Source organism: Panulirus ornatus, chromosome 59 (assembly GCF_036320965.1).
Source record: "Panulirus ornatus isolate Po-2019 chromosome 59, ASM3632096v1, whole genome shotgun sequence".
NCBI classification, from domain to species: Eukaryota; Metazoa; Arthropoda; class Malacostraca; order Decapoda; family Palinuridae; genus Panulirus; species Panulirus ornatus.
In genome coordinates, this window is record NC_092282.1 from 15,184,301 (window position 1) to 15,203,376 (window position 19,076).

The following is a 19,076-nucleotide window of genomic DNA, read 5'->3' on the forward strand; positions in this document are numbered from 1 at the left end:
GAACTTTTGCCCCCTCCCTCACCCTGTGATTCACTTCCGCTTCCATGGTTCCATCTGCTGCCAAATCCACTCCCAGATATCTGAAACACTTCACTTCCTCCAATTTTTCTCCATTCAAACTTACCTCCCAGTTGACCTGTCCCTCAACCCTACTGTATCTAATAACCTTGCTCTTATTCACATTTACTCTCAGCTTTCTTCTTTCACACACTTTACCAAACTCAATCACCAGCTTCTGCAGTTTCTCACACGAATCAGCCACCAGCGCTGTATCATCAGCGAACAACAACTGACTCACTTCCCAAGCTCTCTCATCCACAACAGACTGCTTACTTGCCCCTTTTTCCAAAACTCTTGCATTCACCTCCCTAACAACCCCATCCATAAACAAATTAAACAACCATGGAGACATCACATACCCCTGCTGCAAACCAATATTCACTGAGAACCAATCACTTTCCTCTCTTCCTACACGTACACATGCCTTACATCCTTGATAAAAACTTTTCACTGCTTCTAACAACTTGCCCCCATACCATATATTCTTAATACCTTCCACAGAGCATCTCTATCAACTCTATCATATGCGTTCTCCAGACCCATAAATGCTACACACAAATCCATTTGCTTTTCTAAGTATTTCACACATACATTCTTCAAAGCAAACACCTGATCCACACTTCCTCTACCACTTCTGAAACCACACTGCTCTTCCCCAATCTGATGCTCTGTACATGCCTTCACCCTCTCAATCAATACCCTCCCATAGATTTCCGGAATACTCAACGAACTTATACCTCTGTAATTTGAGCACTCACTTTTATCCCCTTTGCCTTTGTACAATGGCACTATGCAAGCATTCCTCCAATCCTCAGGCACCTCACCATGAGTCATACATACATTAAATAACCTTACCAACCAGTGAACAATACAGTCACCCCCTTTTTTAATAAATTCCACCGCAATACCATCCAAACCCGCTGCCTTGCCGGCTTTCATCTTCCGCAAAGCTTTTACTGCCTCTTCTCTGTTTACCAAATCATTCTCCCTAACCCTCTCACTTTGCACACCACCTCGACCAAAACACCCCATATCTGCCACTCTATCATCAAACACATTCAACAAACCTTCAAAATACTCACTCCATCTCCTTCTCACATCACCACTACTTGTTATCACCTCACCATTAACCTCCTTCACTGAAGTTCCCATTTGTTCCCTTGTCTTATGCACTTTATTTACCTCCTTCCAAAACATCTTTTTATTCTCCCTAAAATTTAATGATACTCTCTCACCCCAACTCTCATTTGCCCTCTTTTTCACCTCTTGCACCTTTCTCTTGACCTCCTGCCTCTTTGTTTTATACATCTGCCAGTCATTTGCATTATTGCCCTGCAAAAATCGTCCAAATGCCTCTCTCTTCTGTTTTACTAATAATCTTACTTCTTCATCCCACCACTCACTACCCTTTCTCATCTGCCCATATATATATTTATTTATTTATCTATTTTGCTTTGTCGCTGTCTCCTGCGTGAGCAAGGTAGCACAAGGAAACAAACGAAAGAATGGCCCAACCCACCCACATACAGATGTATATACATACACGTCCACACACGCAAATATACATACCTATACATCACAACGTATACATATATATACACACACAGACATATACATATATATGCATGTACGTAATTCATACTGTCTGCCTTTATTCATTCCCATCGCCACCCCGACACACATGAAATAAAAACCCCCTCCCCCCTCATGTGTGTGAGGTAGTGCTAGGAAAGACAACAAAGGCCACATTTGTTCACACTCAGTCTCTAGCTGTCATGTATACTGCACCGAAACCACAGCTCCCTTTCCACATCCAGGCCCCACAGAACTTTCCATGGTTTACCCCAGACACTTCACATGCCCTGGTTCAATCCACTGATAGCACGTCGACCCCGGTATACCACATCATTCCAATTCACTCTATTCCTTGCACGCCTTTCACCTTCCTGCATGTTCAGGCCCACGATCACTCAAAATCTTTTTCTTTCCATCTTTCCACCTCTAATTTGATCTCCCACTTCTCCTCATTCCCTCCACCTCTGACACATATATCCTCTTGGTCAATCTTTCCTCACTCATTCTCTCCATATGACCAAACCATTTCAAAACACCCTCTTCTCTCTCAACCACACTCTTTATATTACCACACATCTCTCTTACCCTATTATTACTTAATCGATCAAACCACCTCACACCAGATACTGTCCTCAAACATCTCATTTCCAGCATATCTACCCTGCTCCGCACAACTCTATCTATAGCCCACGCCTCGCAATCATATAACCACTATTCCCTCAAACATACCCATTTTTGCTTTCGGAGATAATGTTCTCGACTTCCACACATTCTTCAAGGCTCCTAGAACTTTCGCCCCCTCCCCCACCCTATGATTCACTTCCGCTTCCATGGTTCCATCCGCTGCCAAATCCACTCTCAGATATCTAAAACACTTCACTTCCTCCAGTTTTTCTCCATTCAAACTTACCTCCCTACTGTACCTAATAATCTTACTCTTATTCACATTTACTCCCAGCTTTCTTCTTTTGCACACTTTACCAGACTCAGTCACCAGCTTCTGCAGTTTCTCTCCTGAATCAGCCACCAGCGCTGTATCGATAATCAGCGAACAACAACTGACTCACTTCCCAAGCTCTCTCATCCACAACAGACTGCATACTTGTCCCTCTTTCCAAAACTCTTGCATTCACCTCCCTAACAACCCCATCCATAAACAAATTAAACAACCATGGAGACATCACACACCCCTGCTGCAAAGCAGCATTCACTGAGAACCAATCACTTTCCTCTCTTCCTACGCGTACACATGCCTTACATCCTCGATGTATATGTATGTATGTATGTATGTATGTATGTACATGTATGTGCATGTATGTACATATGTATATGTGTGTATATGAGTGGATGGGTCTTTCTTCATCTGTTTCTGGTGTTACCTTGTTAATGCAGGCAAGGGTGATCAAGTATAGAAATACAGTCTATATCATCATACAAATTCCTAGATTTATGTATGCTGTTTGCATGAACCATGTCCTCAGTCATTTTGTCCTGTTCATTGATCACTCATATACTAAAACAGTGCTTCTTTAGACCTTTTAACAAGGTTCTTGCTTAATATCATGCTATATCTTCCAATTGCTCATTTCTTATATCTCTGTGACAGCTGACCTCTGTCCATATCATCAATCTTTTTAGAAAACTTTAAGGTTGTGATCAGATCACCTTTCACTTCTCTCTCTTACAAGGAGAGCAGATTTGAAGCCTCTGGTCTTTCCCAGAACTTAATTCTGGTATCATCTTTGTTGCCCTCCCCTGGACCGTTTCTATTAGCTCTTCATGCTTATCTAAGTGCATTGACCAAACTTGAGAAGCATACCCTAGTTTTGACCCTATGTAAGATATGAGTAACCTGCTTAGTATTTCCCTCTCTTTGTGCATAAAAGCTACATTGATTTTTCCAACTGACAGTTAGTCTCCTTAACTATTTTCCTAATGTGGAACTCTGACGACAGGTTGGGGATGAAGACAGTGTTCAATTCCAATTCTCACACAGAATGGTGAAGCTTGTTTCCTGCTAAATGATAATCATATTAAGGCATGCTCGCACTTTTCCCACCTTCATTGCTTAACATTTACTTGGGTTGAATTTCATCACCTGCTTATCCAACCAACTTTGGAGTCAGTTTAGATCCCCTTGTAAGTTGATGCAGTTTTTGTTTTCAATTTCCATGTGACCTTTGCATCATCTGTAAACATATTCAGGTAGGAGTCCATATCTCGTGGTAAGTCACATACTTAGATGCATAGATCCCAGAATAGAACCTTGTTGTACTTTGCTGGTCACTTCAACTTATTTAGAGAAGGCTTCTTTGATGAGCATCCTTTGCTCCCTTCCAGTCAGATAATCATCTATCCATTGAAAGAGTTTTCCCCTCATTCCTGCTTGGTAATCCAACTTCTTAATCATTTTTTTGAGGTATAGTGTCAACTGCTTTCTGGCAATATAGATACAGGCAATCCACCCAGCCATACCTTTTGTCTAGCTAGAGGTCAATCTCGAATAGAAATCTAAGAAGTTTTTTACATATGACCTCCTTTCCCTAAAACTGTGATATCTTTCACTTGTGTAATATATCCTGGTAGAAATTCATCTATTTGTTTTCTATTAATTATTAAATGATTATCTAATTATAGGCTATTATATACACATGCCTGTGTATGTGTGTCTCTTTATATTGTTTAGATAGATACAGTATATTGATGGATTCATATATGAATCATCTCACTAATACCTTTTATTTTTCAGGTTTCTTGTACGAGTATCATACCTTGAGATATACAATGAAGAAGTTCGTGACCTTCTCCGACAAGACCAGTCAGTAAGGTTAGAAGTTAAAGAACGACCTGATGTTGGTGTCTATGTGAAAGATCTTCTAACACATGTTGTACATAATGCCGATGAAATGGATAAAATCATGACTCTTGGAAATAAGAATCGTAAGTGATGGGATAGCGTGCACAACCTTTGTTCATTTGTAGGATCACAATTAGAAATTCATAACAAAATGATTCTATTATATCTTCTAATTCAGTGTTTGATTAAAATGTTAATCAATGATAACATTAAGATAGAAAAATTTATTTATTTTTTTTTTTATCATACTCTGTCGCTGTCTCCCACATTAGCGAGGTAGCGCAAGGAAACAGACGAAAGAATTGCCCAACCCACCCACATACATATGTATATACATACACGTCCACACATGCACATATACATACGTATACATTTCAACGTATACATATATATACATACACAGACATATACATATATACACATGTACATAATTCATACTTGCTACCTTTATTCATTCCCATCGCCACCCTGCCACACATGAAATGACAACCCCCTCCCCCGCACACGCGCAAGGTAGCACTAGGAAAAGACAACAAAGGCCACATTTGTTCACACTGTTTCTAGCTGTCATGTATAATGCACCGAAACCATAGCTCCCTTTCCACATCCAGGCCCCACAAAACTTTTCATGGTTTACCCCAGACGCTTCACATGCCGTGGTTCGATTCATTGACAGCGCGTCGACCCTAGTATACCACATCATTCCAATTCACTCTATTCCTTTCATGCCTTTCACCCTCCTGCATGTTCAGGCCCCAATCGCTCAAAATCTTTTTCACTCCATCCTTCCACCTCCAGTTTGGTCTCCCACTTCTCCTCGTTCCCTCCACCTCTGACATATATCCTTCTTGTCAATCTTTCCTTACTCATTCTCTCCATGTGACCAAACCATTTCAATATACCCTCTTCTGCTCTCTCAGCCACACTCTTTTTATTACCACAAATCTCTCTTACCATTTCATTATGTACTCGATCAAACCACCTCACCCCACATATTGTCCTCTAACATCTCATTTCCAACACATCCACCCTCCTTCGCACAACCCTATCAATAACCCACACCTCGCAACCATATAACATTGTTGGAACCACTATTTCTTCTAACACACCCATTTTTACTTTCCAAGATAATGTTCTCACCTTCCAAACATTTTTAAACACTCCCAGAACTTTCGCCCCCTCCCCCACCCTGTGACTCACTCCCACTTCCATAGTTCCATCCGCTGCCAAATCCACTCCCAGATATCTAAAACACATGCCAGAGAGGCATGTAAGGACTGGGAGAAGTGAAGAATCTTCTGTAATGGCCACCCTCTTGATGGGAACTCCTGGAGAGGAATAGGTATCAGAGATATAAACAGAGAGACAGAAATTTTGCTAAAACATCATTTGACTGGCTTGAACTTGGAAACCACAAAATGTACTGTATATATGAAACTGGTTGAGCTGAGGTAGTGTTCACAAATATCACTTTATATTTTGGGGAAAAATATACATTCTTCATAAAGTTTTCTATATGTAAAATCTTAACCCATTATTTCGTTTTTATTTAACCTCAAGTCCGTTTCTCCCGGGGTTCCTGTGGCTTTAAGGCTGAGCTACAATCAGTAACATAAAGGATGAACTCTTAAGATTAATGTTCAATCCTGCAATTCAAACACAAATTCAGTCACAGTGTTTTATTATAGAAAATAATATAAATGATTGGTTGATCAACTTTGGTTTAAGCTTACAGTGTTCTTTTATTAAAAAGGCTTGTTATATGCAGACTTCCTCATCAAGAGTGGGCTTTGAATGAAAATTGAAAACTCAAAAAAGGGAAAGAGAAAAGATAATCTTGGGTTTTTCAAGAGCTGATAAACTTCGTCATTTAAGCAGTTAATGAAATTCAACCCAAGTGAATGTTAAGCAATGAAGGTGGGAAAAGTGCGAGAATGCCATGATATGATTATTATTTAGCAGGAAACAAGCTTCACCATTCTGTGTGAGAATTGGAATTGAACACTGTCTTCATCCCCAACCTGTCGTCAGAGTTCCATAGGGAAATAGTTAAAGAGACAAACTGTCAGTTGGAAAAATCAAGATAGCTTTTATGCACAAAGAGAGGGAAATACTAAGCAGGTACACACTTTCACCCTCTCACTCAATACCCTCCCATATCTTGTGGAGACAAAGGTGAAGATTTGTAGGGGTGAAAAGAGTGGTGAGAGTAAGTGAGCTTGGGAAGGAGACTTGTGTGAGGAAGTACCAGGAGAGACTGAGTACAGAATGGAAAAAGGTGAGAACAAAGGAGGTAAGGGGAGTGGGGGAGGAATGGGATGTATTTATGGAAGCAGTGATGGCTTGCACAAAAGATGCTTGTGGCATGAGAAGCGTGGGAGGTGGGCAGATTAGAAAGGGTAGTGAGTGGTGGGATGAAGAAGTAAGATTATTAGTGAAAGAGAAGAGAGAGGCATTTGGATGATTTTTGCGGGGAAATAATGCAAATGAGTGGGAGATGTATAAAAGAAAGAGGCAGGAGGTTAAGAGAAAGGTGCAAGAGGTGAAAAAGAGGGCAAATGAAAGATAGGGTGAGAGAATATCATTAAATTTTAGGGAGAATAAAAAGATGTTTTGGAAGGAGGTAAATAAAGTGTGTAAGATGAGGGAACAAATGGGAACTTCAGTGAAGGGGGCTAATGGGGAGGTGATAACAAGTAGTGGTGATGTGAGAAGGAGATGGAGTGAGTATTTTGAAGGTTTGTTGAATGTGTTTGATGATAGCGTGGCAGATATAGGGTGTTTTGGTCGAGGTGGTGTGCAGAGTGAGAGGGTTAGAGAAAAAGATGTTTTGGAAGGAGGTAAATAAAGTGCGTAAGACAAGGGAACAAATGGAACTTCAGTGAAGGGGGCTAATGGGGAGGTGATAACAAGTAACGGTGATGTGAGAAGGAGATGGAGTGAGTATTTTGAAGGTTTGTTGAATGTGTTTGATGATAGAGTGGCAGATATAGGGTGTTTTGGTCGAGGTGGTGTGCAAAGTGAGAGGGTTAGGGAAAATGATTTGGTAAACAGAGAAGAGGTAGTAAAAGCTTTGCGGAAGATGAAAGCCGGCAAGGCAACGGGTTTAGATGGTATTGCAGTGGAATTTATTAAAAAGGGGGTGACTGTATCATTGACTGGTTGGTAAGGTTATTTAATGATATGACTCATGGTGAGGTGCCTGAGGATTGGCAGAATGCTTGCATAGTGCCATTGTACAAAGGCAAAGGGGATAAAAGTGAGTGCTTAAATTACAGAGGTATAAGTTTGTTCCGATATGTCTTGGGAGTAAAGTCAGGGGTTAGTGAGAGGACAAGAGCAAGGGAAGGAGTAGCACTACTCCTGAAACAGGAGTGGTGGGAGTATGTGATGGAGTGTAAGAAAGTAAACTCTAGATTGATATGGGTAAAACTGAAAGTGGATGGAGAGAGATGGGTGATTATTGGTGCATATGCACCTGGGCATGAGCAGAAAGATCATGAGAGGCAAGTGTTTTGGGAGCAGCTGAGTGAGTGTGTTAGTAGTTTTGATGCACAAGACCAGGTTATAGTGATAGATGATTTAAGTGCAAAGGTGAGTAATGTGGCAGTTGAGGGAATAATTGGTGTACATGGGGTGATCAGTGTTGTAAATGGAAATGGTGAAGATCTTGTAGATTTATGTGCTGAAAAAGGATTGGTGATTGGGAATACCTGGGTTAAAAAGAGAGATATACATAAGTATACATATGTAAGTAGGAGAGATGGCCAGAGAGCGTTATTGGGTTACATGTTAATTGATAGGCACGTGAAAGAGAGACTTTTGGATGTTAATGTGCTGAGAGGTGCAACTGGAGGGATGTCTGATCATTATCTTGTGGAGGCGAAGGTGAAGATTTGTAGAGGTTTTCAGAAAAGAAGAGAGAATGTTGGGGTGAAAAGAGTGGTGAGAGTAAGTGAGCTTGAGAAGGAGACTTGTGTGAGGAAGTACCAGGAGAGACTGAGTACAGAATGGAAAAGGTGAGAACAAAGGAGGTAAGGGGAGTGGGGGGAGGAATGGGATGTATTTAGGGAAGTAGTGATGGCTTGCGCAAAAGATGCTTGTGGCATGAGAAGCGTGGGCAGATTAGAAAGGGTAGTGAGTGGTGGGATGAAGAAGTAAGATTATTACTGAAAGAGAAGAGAGAGGCATTTGGATGATTTTTGCAGGGAAATAATGCAAATGACTGGGAGATGTATAATAGAAAGAGGCAGGAGGTCAAGAGAAAGATGCAAGAGGTGAAAAAGAGGGCAAATAAGAGTTAGGGTGAGAGAGTATCATTAAATTTTAGGGTTAGAATAAAAAGATGTTTTGGAAGGAGGTAAATAAAGTGCGTAAGACAAGGGAACAAGTGGGAACATCAGTGAAGGGGGCTAATGGGGGGGTGATAACAAGTAGTGGTGATGTGAGAAGGAGATGGAGTGAGTATTTTGAAGGTTTGTTGAATGTGTTTGATGATAGCGTGGCAGATATAGGGTGTTTTGGTCGAGGTGGTGTGCAAAGTGAGAGGGTTAGGGAAAATGATTGGGTAAACAGAGAAGAGGTAGTAAAAGCTTTGCAGAAGATGAAAGCCGGCAAGGCAGTGGGTTTGGATGGTATTGCAGTGGAATCTATTAAAAAAGGGGGTGACTGTATTGTTGACTGGTTGGTAAGGTTATTTAATATATGTATAACTCATGGTGAGGTGCCTGAGGATTGGTGGAATGCTTGCATAGTGCCTTTGTACAAAGGCAAAGGGGATGAAAGTGAGTGCTCAAATTACAGAGATATAAGTCTGTTGAGTATTCCTTGGAAATTCTATGGGAGGTTATTGATTGAGAGGGTGAAGGCATGTACAGAGCATCAGATTGGGGAAGAGCAGTGTGGTTTCAGAAGTGGTAGAGGATGTGTGGATCAGGTTTTTGCTTTGAAGAATGTATGTGAGAAATACTTAGAAAAGCAAATAGATTTGAATGGAGCATTTATGGATCTGGAGAAGGCATATGATAGAGTTGATAGAGATGCTCTGTGGAAGGTATTAAGAATATATGGTGTGGGAGGCAAGTTGCTAGAAGCAGTGAAAAGTTTTTATCAAGGATGTAAGGCATGTGTACACGTAGGAAGAGAGGAAAGTGATTGGTTCCCACTGAATATAGGTTTGTGGCAGGGGTGTGTGATGTCCCCATGGTTGTTTAATTTGTTTATGGATGGGGTTGTTAGGGAGGTGAATGCAAGAGTTTTGGAAAGAGGGGCAAGTATGCAGTCTGTTGTGGATGAGAGGGCTTGGGAAGTGAGTCAGTTGTTGTTTGCTGATGATACAGCGTTGGTGGCTGATTCATGTGAGAAACTGCAGAAGCTGGTGACTGAGTTTGGTAAAGTGTGTGAAAGAAGAAAGTTAAGAGTAAATGTGAATAAGAGCAAGGTTATTAGGTACAGTAGGGTTGAGGGTCAAGTCAATTGGGAGGTAAGCTTGAATGGAGAAAAACTGGAGGAAGTGAAGTGTTTTAGATATCTGGGAGTGGATCTGGCAGCGGATGGAACCATGGAAGCGGAAGTGAATCATAGGGTGAGGGAGGGGGCAGAAGTTCTGGGAGCATTGAAGAATGTGTGGAAGTTGAGAACATTATCTCAGAAAGCAAAAATGGGTATGTTTGAAGGAATAGTGGTTCCAACAATGTTATATGGTTGTGAGGTGTGGGCTATAGTTGGAGTTGTGTGAAGGAGGGTGGATGTGCTGGAAATGAGATGTTTGAGGACAATATGTGGTGTGAGGTGGTTTGATCAAGGAAGTAATAATAGAGTAAGAGAGATGTGTAGTAATAAAAAGAGTATGGTTGAAAGAGCAGAATAGGGTGTTTTGAAATGGTTTAGCCACATGATGGAGAGAATGATTGAGGAAAGATTGACGAAGAGGATATACGTGTCAGAGGTGGAGGGAACGAGGAGAAGTGGGAGACCAAATTGGAGTTGGAAAGATGGAGTGAAAAAGATTTCGAGTGATCGGGGCCTGAACATGCAGAAGGGTGAAAGGCATGCAAGGAATAGAGTGAATTGGAATGATGTTGTATATCGGGGTCGATGTGCTGTCAATGGATTGAACCAGGGCATGTGAAGCGTCTGGGGTAAACCATAGAAAGTTCTGTGGGGCCTGGATGTGGAAAGGGAGCTGTGGTTTCGGTGCATTATTACATGACAGCTAGAGAGTGAGTGTCTTTTCCTAGTGCTACCCCGCACACATGAGGGGGGAGGGGGTTTTATTTCATGTGTGGCGGGATGGCGATGGGAATGAATAAAGGCAGACAGTATGAATTATGTACATATGTATATATGTATATGTCTGTGTGTGTATATATATGTATACATTGAGATGTATAGGTATGTATATTTGTGTGTGTGGCTGTGTATGTATATACATGTGTATGTGGGTGGGTTGGGCCATTCTTTCGTCTTGTCCTTGCGCTACCTTGCTAACGCGGGAGACAGCAACAAAGCAAAATAGATAAAGATAAAAATAGATATATATTCCTATGAGTCTGCGGGGAAAATGAAACACGGTAAGTTCCCAAGTATACTTTTTTGTAATAATCACATCATCAGGGGAGATACAAGAAAGAAATATAAATCAGTTGATATACATCGAAGAGACGAAGCTATTATTTTTTTTCCTTTTATTATGCTTTGTTGCTGTCTCCCGCATTAGTGAGGTAGCGCAAGGGAACATGAAAGAATGCCCAAACCCACCCGCCTACACATGTATATACATACATGTCCACACACGCACATATCAGTACCTATATATTTCAAAGTATCCATATATATACATACACAGACATATACATATATACACATGCACATAATTCATACCTACTACCTTTATTCATTCCTGTCACCACCTTACCACACATGAATTAACACCCCCCCCCCCCGCACGCGCGCGCAAGGTAGCGCTAGGAAAAGACAACAAATGACACATTCGTTCACAGTCAGACTCTATCTGTCATGTATAATGCACTGAAACCACAGCTCCCTTTCCACATCCAGGCCCCGCAAAACTTTCCATGGGGTACCCCAGACACTTCACATTCCCTGGTTCAATCCATTGACACCACGTTAACCTCAGTATACCACATCGTTCCAATTCACTCTATTCCTTGCATGCCTTTCACCCTCTGGCATGTTCGGGCCGCGATTGCTCAAAATCTTTTTCACTTCATCCTTCCACCTCCAATTTGGTCTCCCACTTCTCGTTCCCTCCACCTCTGACACATACATCCTTTATATCAATCTTTCCTCACTCATTCTCTCCTTGTGATCAAACCATTTCAACACACCCTCATCTGCTCTCTCAACCACACTCTTTTTATTACCACACATCTCTCTTAACCTTTCATTACTGACCCAATCAAACCACCTCACACCACATATTGTCCTCAGACATTTCATTTCCAACACATCCACCCTCCTCCGCACAACCCTATATATAGCCCATGTCTCACAACCATATAACATTGTTGGAAGCACTGTTCCTTAAAACATACCCATTTTTGCTCCGAGATAATGTTCTCACCTTCCACACGTTCTTCAATGCTCCCAGAACCTTTGCTCCCTTCCCCAGACTGTGACTCACTTCCGCTTTCATGTTTCCATCCACTGCTAAATCCACTCCCAGATATCTAAAACACTTTACTTCCTCAAGTTTTTCCTCATTCAAACTTACCTCCCAATTAACTTGTCCCTCAACCCTACTGAACCTAATAACCTTGCTCTTATTCACATTTACTCTCAACTTTCTTCTTTCACACACTTTACCAAACTCAGTCACCAACCTCTGCAGTTTCTCACCTGAATCAGCCACCAGTCCTTTATCATCAGCGAACAACTGACTCACTTCCCAAGCCCTCTGATCCTCAACAGACTGCATACTTGCCCCTCCCCCCAAAACTCTTACATTCACCTCCCTAGCCACCCCATCCATAAACAAGTTAATCAACCATGGAGACATCACGCACCCCTGCTGCATACCAACGTTCACGGGGAATCAGTTTTTCTCTACTCTTTCTACTCCTACACATACCTTACATCCTTGGTAAAAACTTTTCACTGCTTGTAGCAACCTACCTCCCACACCATATACTCTTAAGACCTTCCACAAAGCATCTCAATCCACCCTTTCATATGCCTTTTTCAGATACATAAATGCTACATACAAATCCATTTGTTTTTCTAAGTATTTCTCACATACATTCTTCAAAGCAAACACCTGATCCACACATCCTCTACCACTTCTGGAACCACACTGCTCTTTCCCAGTCTGATGCTCTGTATGTGCCTTTACCCTCTCAATCAATACCCTCCCGTATGATTTACTGGGAATACTCAAAAAACTTATACCACTGTAATTTGAACACTCACCTTTATCCCCTTTGCCTTTGTACAATGGCACTATGCATGCATTCTGCCAATCCACAGGCACTTCACCATGATCCACACACACACACTGCATATCCATACTAACTAATCAACAATACAGTCATCCCTTTTTTTTACAAATTCCACTTCAGTACCATCTAAAGCTGCCGCCTTGCCGGCTCTCATTTTCCGCAACACTTTCACTACCTTTTCTCTGTTCACCATACCATTCTCCCTGACCCTCTCACTTCGCACACCACCCTGACCAAAACACCCTATATCTGGCACTCTGTCATCAGACACATTCAACAAAAATTCAAAATACTCACTCCATCTCAGTTCATCACTACTTGTTATTACCTACCCATTTGCCCCCTTCACCAATGTTCCCATTTGTTCTCTTGTCTTATGCACTTTATTTACCTCCTTCCAAAACATTTTTCATATCCTAAATTTTGATTATATTCTCTCACCCCAACTCTAATTTGCCATCTTTTCACCTCTTGCACCTTTCTTTGAAAAGTCGTTCATAATAGAATCTTGTTTTGACTGTTGTTTATAAGATAGAGTTTTGTGAATTAAAATGGAGCTCATGCATTTTATTTCACTAAGTGTCCCTATTCTTTTGCAGGAGCAGTAGGAGCAACGAATATGAATACTCACAGTTCCCGGTCACATGCCATATTCACCATCACAATAGAGTGTGCTGAAAGAGGGTTAGATGGTCATCAGCACTGGCGAGTAGGCAAACTCCATTTGGTTGATCTGGCGGTGAGTATTTATCGTTATAGACCAATTTGCAATTTCTTCTTATAGTACCATGCACATTTCCTAAATCTACTTTCATTTATGTGAATATGGTAGTAGTCTGTAGGATTTTATGATGGACAAAGTAAAATACTGGGTTCACAGTTGGCAAATGAATTTGATACTGGTAAGTGCAAGTGTATGACTCATGGTGAGGTGCCTGAGGATTGGCGGAATGCGTGCATAGTGCCATTGTACAAAGGCAAAGGGGATAAGAGTGAGTGCTCAAATTACAGAGCTATAAGTTTGTTGAGTATTCCTGGTAAATTATATGGGAGGGTATTGATTGAGAGGGTGAAGGCATGTACAGAGCATCAGATTGGGGAAGAGCAGTGCGGTTTCAGAAGTGGTAGAGGATGTGTGGATCAGGTGTTTGCTTTGAAGAATGTATGTGAGAAATACTTAGAAAAGCAAATGGATTTGTATGTAGCATTTATGGATCTGGAGAAGGCATATGATAGAGTTGATAGAGATGCTCTGTGGAAGGTATTAAGAATATATGGTGTGGGAGGCAAGTTGTTAGAAGCAGTGAAAAGTTTTTATCGAGGATGTAAGGCATGTGTACGTGTAGGAAGAGAGGAAAGTGATTGGTTCTCAGTGAATGTAGGTTTGCGGCAGGGGTGTGTGATGTCTCCATGGTTGTTTAATTTGTTTATGGATGGGGTTGTTAGGGAGGTAAATGCAAAAGTCCTGGAAAGAGGGGCAAGTATGAAGTCTGTTGGGGATGAGAGAGCTTGGGAAGTGAGTCAGTTGTTGTTCGCTGATGATACAGCGCTGGTGGCTGATTCATGTGAGAAACTGCAGAAGCTGGTGACTGAGTTTGGTAAAGTGTGTGGAAGAAGAAAGTTAAGAGTAAATGTGAATAAGAGCAAGGTTATTAGGTACAGTAGGGTTGAGGGTCAAGTCAATTGGGAGGTGAGTTTGAATGGAGAAAAACTGGAGGAAGTGAAGTGTTTTAGATATCTGGGAGTGGATCTGTCAGCGGATGGAACCATGGAAGCGGAAGTGGATCATAGGGTGGGGGAGGGGGCGAAAATTTTGGGAGCCTTGAAGAATGTGTGGAAGTCGAGAACATTATCTCGGAAAGCAAAAATGGGTATGTTTGAAGGAATAGTGGTTCCAACAATGTTGTATGGTTGCGAGGCGTGGGCTATGGATAGAGTTGTGCGCAGGAGGATGGACGTGCTGGAAATGAGATGTTTGAGGAAAATGTGTGGTGTGAGGTGGTTTGATCGAGTAAGTAACGTAAGGGTAAGAGAGATGTGTGGAAATAAAAAGAGCGTGGTTGAGAGAGCAGAAGAGGGTGTTTTGAAATGGTTTGGGCACATGGAGAGAATGAGTGAGGAAAGATTGACCAAGAGGATATATGTGTCGGAGGTGGAGGGAACGAGGAGAAGAGGGAGACCAAATTGGAGGTGGAAAGATGGAGTGAAAAAGATTTTGTGTGATCGGGGCCTGAACATGCAGGAGGGTGAAAGGAGGGCAAGGAATAGAGTGAATTGGAGCGATGTGGTATACAGGGGTTGACGTGCTGTCAGTGGATTGAATCAAGGCATGTGAAGCGTCTGGGGTAAACCATGGAAAGCTGTGTAGGTATGTATATTTGCGTGTGTGGACGTGTGTATGTACATGTGTATGGGGGGGGGTTGGGCCATTTCTTTCGTCTGTTTCCTTGCGCTACCTCGCAAACGCGGGAGACAGCGACAAAGTATAAAAAAAAAAAAAAAAAGTGCAACATATTTCCAGAAAATGAAAATGTAAGACAAAGCAATGGTATAAATTTGTGTAGCTATATACTCTACTATAATGTAATTAAGGAAAAAATGTAAGTGTACAGGTTGTACCTCTCTAATCCGGCGCTCTGTGGTCCTGCAACTCCCTTGGTCCAGCACATTTTGAATCTGCCACCAAAAGTTATTAGTTTGTGGATCTGCCATGAGGGAGGTGCTGTTTGCAGTGCTTAGGTACCAAGATCTGTTTACATTGCAGCCAAGCTAATTAACAGTCTTGTTAATTTCTTATATTCAGCTGTATTTTAGCTCTTCAGGATGTCATCCAAGAGACCAAGAGGTGCAGAAAATGGTGCTACTGCTAATAAAGCATAAGCATAAATCATTATCTTTGCTTGAAAAGGTGGAGTTACTGAAAAAATTAGGTAAAGGAACTGCTGTAAAGATTTGTGTGAGTACTATGAGATTGGGTTGTTAACTTTGTATGATTTAGGGGTCAGTCTCTGCTTTCTGGCATTTTTTGTGGTCCAGCAATGGCCAGGTCCCAAGGTTTCAAGAGGTATAACCAGGTTGTACCTCTGTAATCCACCGTTCTTTGGTCCGGCAACTCCCATGGTCCAACATATTTTGAATCTACTGCCTTTAGTTATTAGTTTGTAGATCTGCCACCAGGGCAGCACTCTTAGCAGCACTAAGGTGCCATAATCTGTTTCCACTGTAGCCGAGCCACTTATATTCAGCTGTATTTAAGATAAGAGGTGATAACAAGTAGTGGTGATGTGAGAAGGAGATGGAGTGAGTATTTTGAAGGTTTGTTGAATGTGTTTGATGATAGAGTGGCAGATATAGGGTGTTTTGGTCAAGGTGGTGTGCAAAGTGAGAGGGTTAGGGAAAATGATTTGGTAAACAGAGAAGAGGTAGTAAAAGCTTTGCGGAAGATGAAAGCCGGCAAGGCAGCAGGTTTGGATGGTATTGCAGTGGAATTTATAAAAAAAGGGGGTGACTGTATTGTTGACTGGTTGGTAAGGTTATTTAATGTATGTATGACTCATGGTGAGGTGCCTGAGGATTGGCAGAATGCGTGCATAGTGCCATTGTACAAAGGCAAAGGGGGTAAGAGTGAGTGCTCAAATTACAGAGCTATAAGTTTGTTGAGTATTCCTGGTAAATTATATGGGAGGGTATTGATTGAGAGGGTGAAGGCATGTACAGAGCATCAGATTGGGGAAGAGCAGTGTGGTTTCAGAAGTGGTAGAGGATGTGTGGATCAGGTGTTTGCTTTGAAGAATGTATGTGAGAAATACTTAGAAAAGCAAATGGATTTGTATGTAGCATTTATGGATCTGGAGAAGGCATATGATAGAGTTGATAGAGATGCTCTGTGGAAGGTATTAAGAATATATGGTGTGGGAGGCAAGTTGTTAGAAGCAGTGAAAAGTTTTTATCAAGGATGTAAGGCATGTGTACGTGTAGGAAGAGAGGAAAGTGATTGGTTCTCAGTGAATGTAGGTTTGCGGCAGGGATGTGTGATGTCTCCATGGTTGTTTAATTTGTTTATGGATGGGGTTGTTAGGGAGGTGAATGCAAGAGTTTTGGAAAGAGGGGCAAGTATGAAGTCTGTTGTGAATGAGAGAGTTTGGGAAGTGAGTCAGTTGTTGTTCGCTGATGATACAGCGCTGGTGGCTGATTCATGTGAGAAACTGCAGAAGCTGGTGACTGAGTTTGGTAAAGTGTGTGAAAGAAGAAAGTTAAGAGTAAATGTGAATAAGAGCAAGGTTATTAGGTACAGTAGGGTTGAGGGTCAAGTCAATTGGGAGGTAAGTTTGAATGGAGAAAAACTGGAGGAAGTAAAGTGTATTAGATATCTGGGAGTGGATCTGGCAGCAGATGGTACCATGGAAGCGGAAGTGGATCATAGGGTGGGGAAGGGGGTGAAAACCCTGGGAGCCTTGAAGAATGTGTGGAAGTCGAGAACATTATCTCGGAAAGCAAAAATGGGTATGTTTGAAGGAATAGTGGTTCCAACAATGTTGTATGGTTGCAAGGCGTGGGCTATGGATAGAGTTGTGCACAGGAGGGTGGATGTGCTGGAAATGAGATGTTTGAGGACAATATGTGGTGTGAGGTGGTTTGATCGAGTAAGTAATGTAAGGGTAAGAGAGATGTGTGGAAGTAAAAAGAGCGTGGTTGAAAGAGCAGAAGAGGGTGTTTTGAAATGGTTTGGGCACATGGAGAGAATGAGTAAGGAAAGATTGACCAAGAGGATATATGTGTCGGAGGTGGAGGGAACGAGGAGAAGTGGGAGACCAAATTGGAGGTGGAAAGATGGAGTGAAAAAGATTTTGAGTGATCGGGGCCTGAACATGCGGGAGGGTGAAAGGCGAGCAAGGAATAGAGTGAATTGGATCAATGTGGTATACCGGGGTTGACGTGCTGTCAGTGGAATGAATCAGGGCATGTGAAGCGTCTGGGGTAAACCATGGAAAGTAGTGTGGGGCCTGGATGTGGAAAGGGAGCTGTGGTTTCGGGCATTATTGCATGACAGCTAGAGACTGAGTGTGAACGAATGGGGCCTTTGTTGTCTTTCCTTAGCGCTACCTCGCACACATGAGGGGGGAGGGGGATGGTAGTCCATGTGTGGCGAGGTGGCGATGGAAATGAATAAAGGCAGACAGTGTGAATTGTGTGCATGGGTATATATGTATGTGTCTGTGTGTGTATATATATGTGTACATTGAGATGTATAGGTATGTATATTTGCGTGTGTGGACGTGTATGTATATACATGTGTATGGGGTGGGTTGGGCCATTTCTTTCGTCTGTTTCCTTGCGCTACCTCGCAAACGCGGGAGACAGCGACAAAGCAAAATAAAAAATTTTTTTTTTCTTTTTTTTTTCTTTGTCGCTGTCTCCTGCGTTTGCGAGGTAGCGCAAGGAAACAGACGAAAGAAATGGCCCAACCCACCCCCATACACATGTATATACATACGTCCACACACGCAAATATACATACCTACACAGTTTTCCCTGGTTTACCCCAGACGCTTCACATGCCCCGATTCAATCCACTGACAGCACGTCAACCCCGGTATACCACATCGCTCCAATTCACTCTATTCCTTGCCCTCCTTTCACCCTCCTGCATGTTCAGGCCCCGATCACACAAAATCTTTTTCACTCCATCTTTCCACCTCCAATTTGGTCTCCCTCTTCTCCTTGTTCCCTCCACCTCCGACACATATATCCTCTTGGTCAATCTTTCCTCACTCATTCTCTCCATGTGTCTGAACCATTTCAAAACACCCTCTTCTGCTCTCTCAACCACGCTCTTTTTATTTCCACACATCTCTCTTACCCTTACATTACTTACTCGATCAAACCACCTCACACCACACATTGTCCTCAAACATCTCATTTCCAGCACATCCATCCTCCTGCGCACAACTCTATCCATAGCCCACGCCTCGCAACCATACAACATTGTTGGAACCACTATTCCTTCAAACATACCCATTTTTGCTTTCCAAGATAATGTTCTTGACTTCCACACATTCTTCAAGGCTCCCAGAATTTTCGCCCCCTCCCCCATCCTATGATCCACTTCCGCTTCCATGGTTCCA

General features: G+C 42.0%; 1 protein-coding gene across 4 annotated transcripts in view; it reads left to right on the plus strand.

Annotated features, from left to right (window-relative positions):
• The window catches only part of Klp64D (kinesin-like protein 64D), a 135,169-nt gene that overhangs the window by 21,428 nt on the left and 94,665 nt on the right, over positions 1 to 19,076 (plus strand). For all 4 annotated transcript variants that reach the window (XM_071696150.1, XM_071696151.1, XM_071696152.1 and 1 more), the window contains exons 4-5: positions 4,385 to 4,575; positions 13,551 to 13,690. In XM_071696150.1, the coding sequence (XP_071552251.1) occupies positions 4,385 to 4,575; positions 13,551 to 13,690 (331 nt within the window). The remainder of the gene's footprint in view (positions 1 to 4,384; positions 4,576 to 13,550; positions 13,691 to 19,076) is intronic.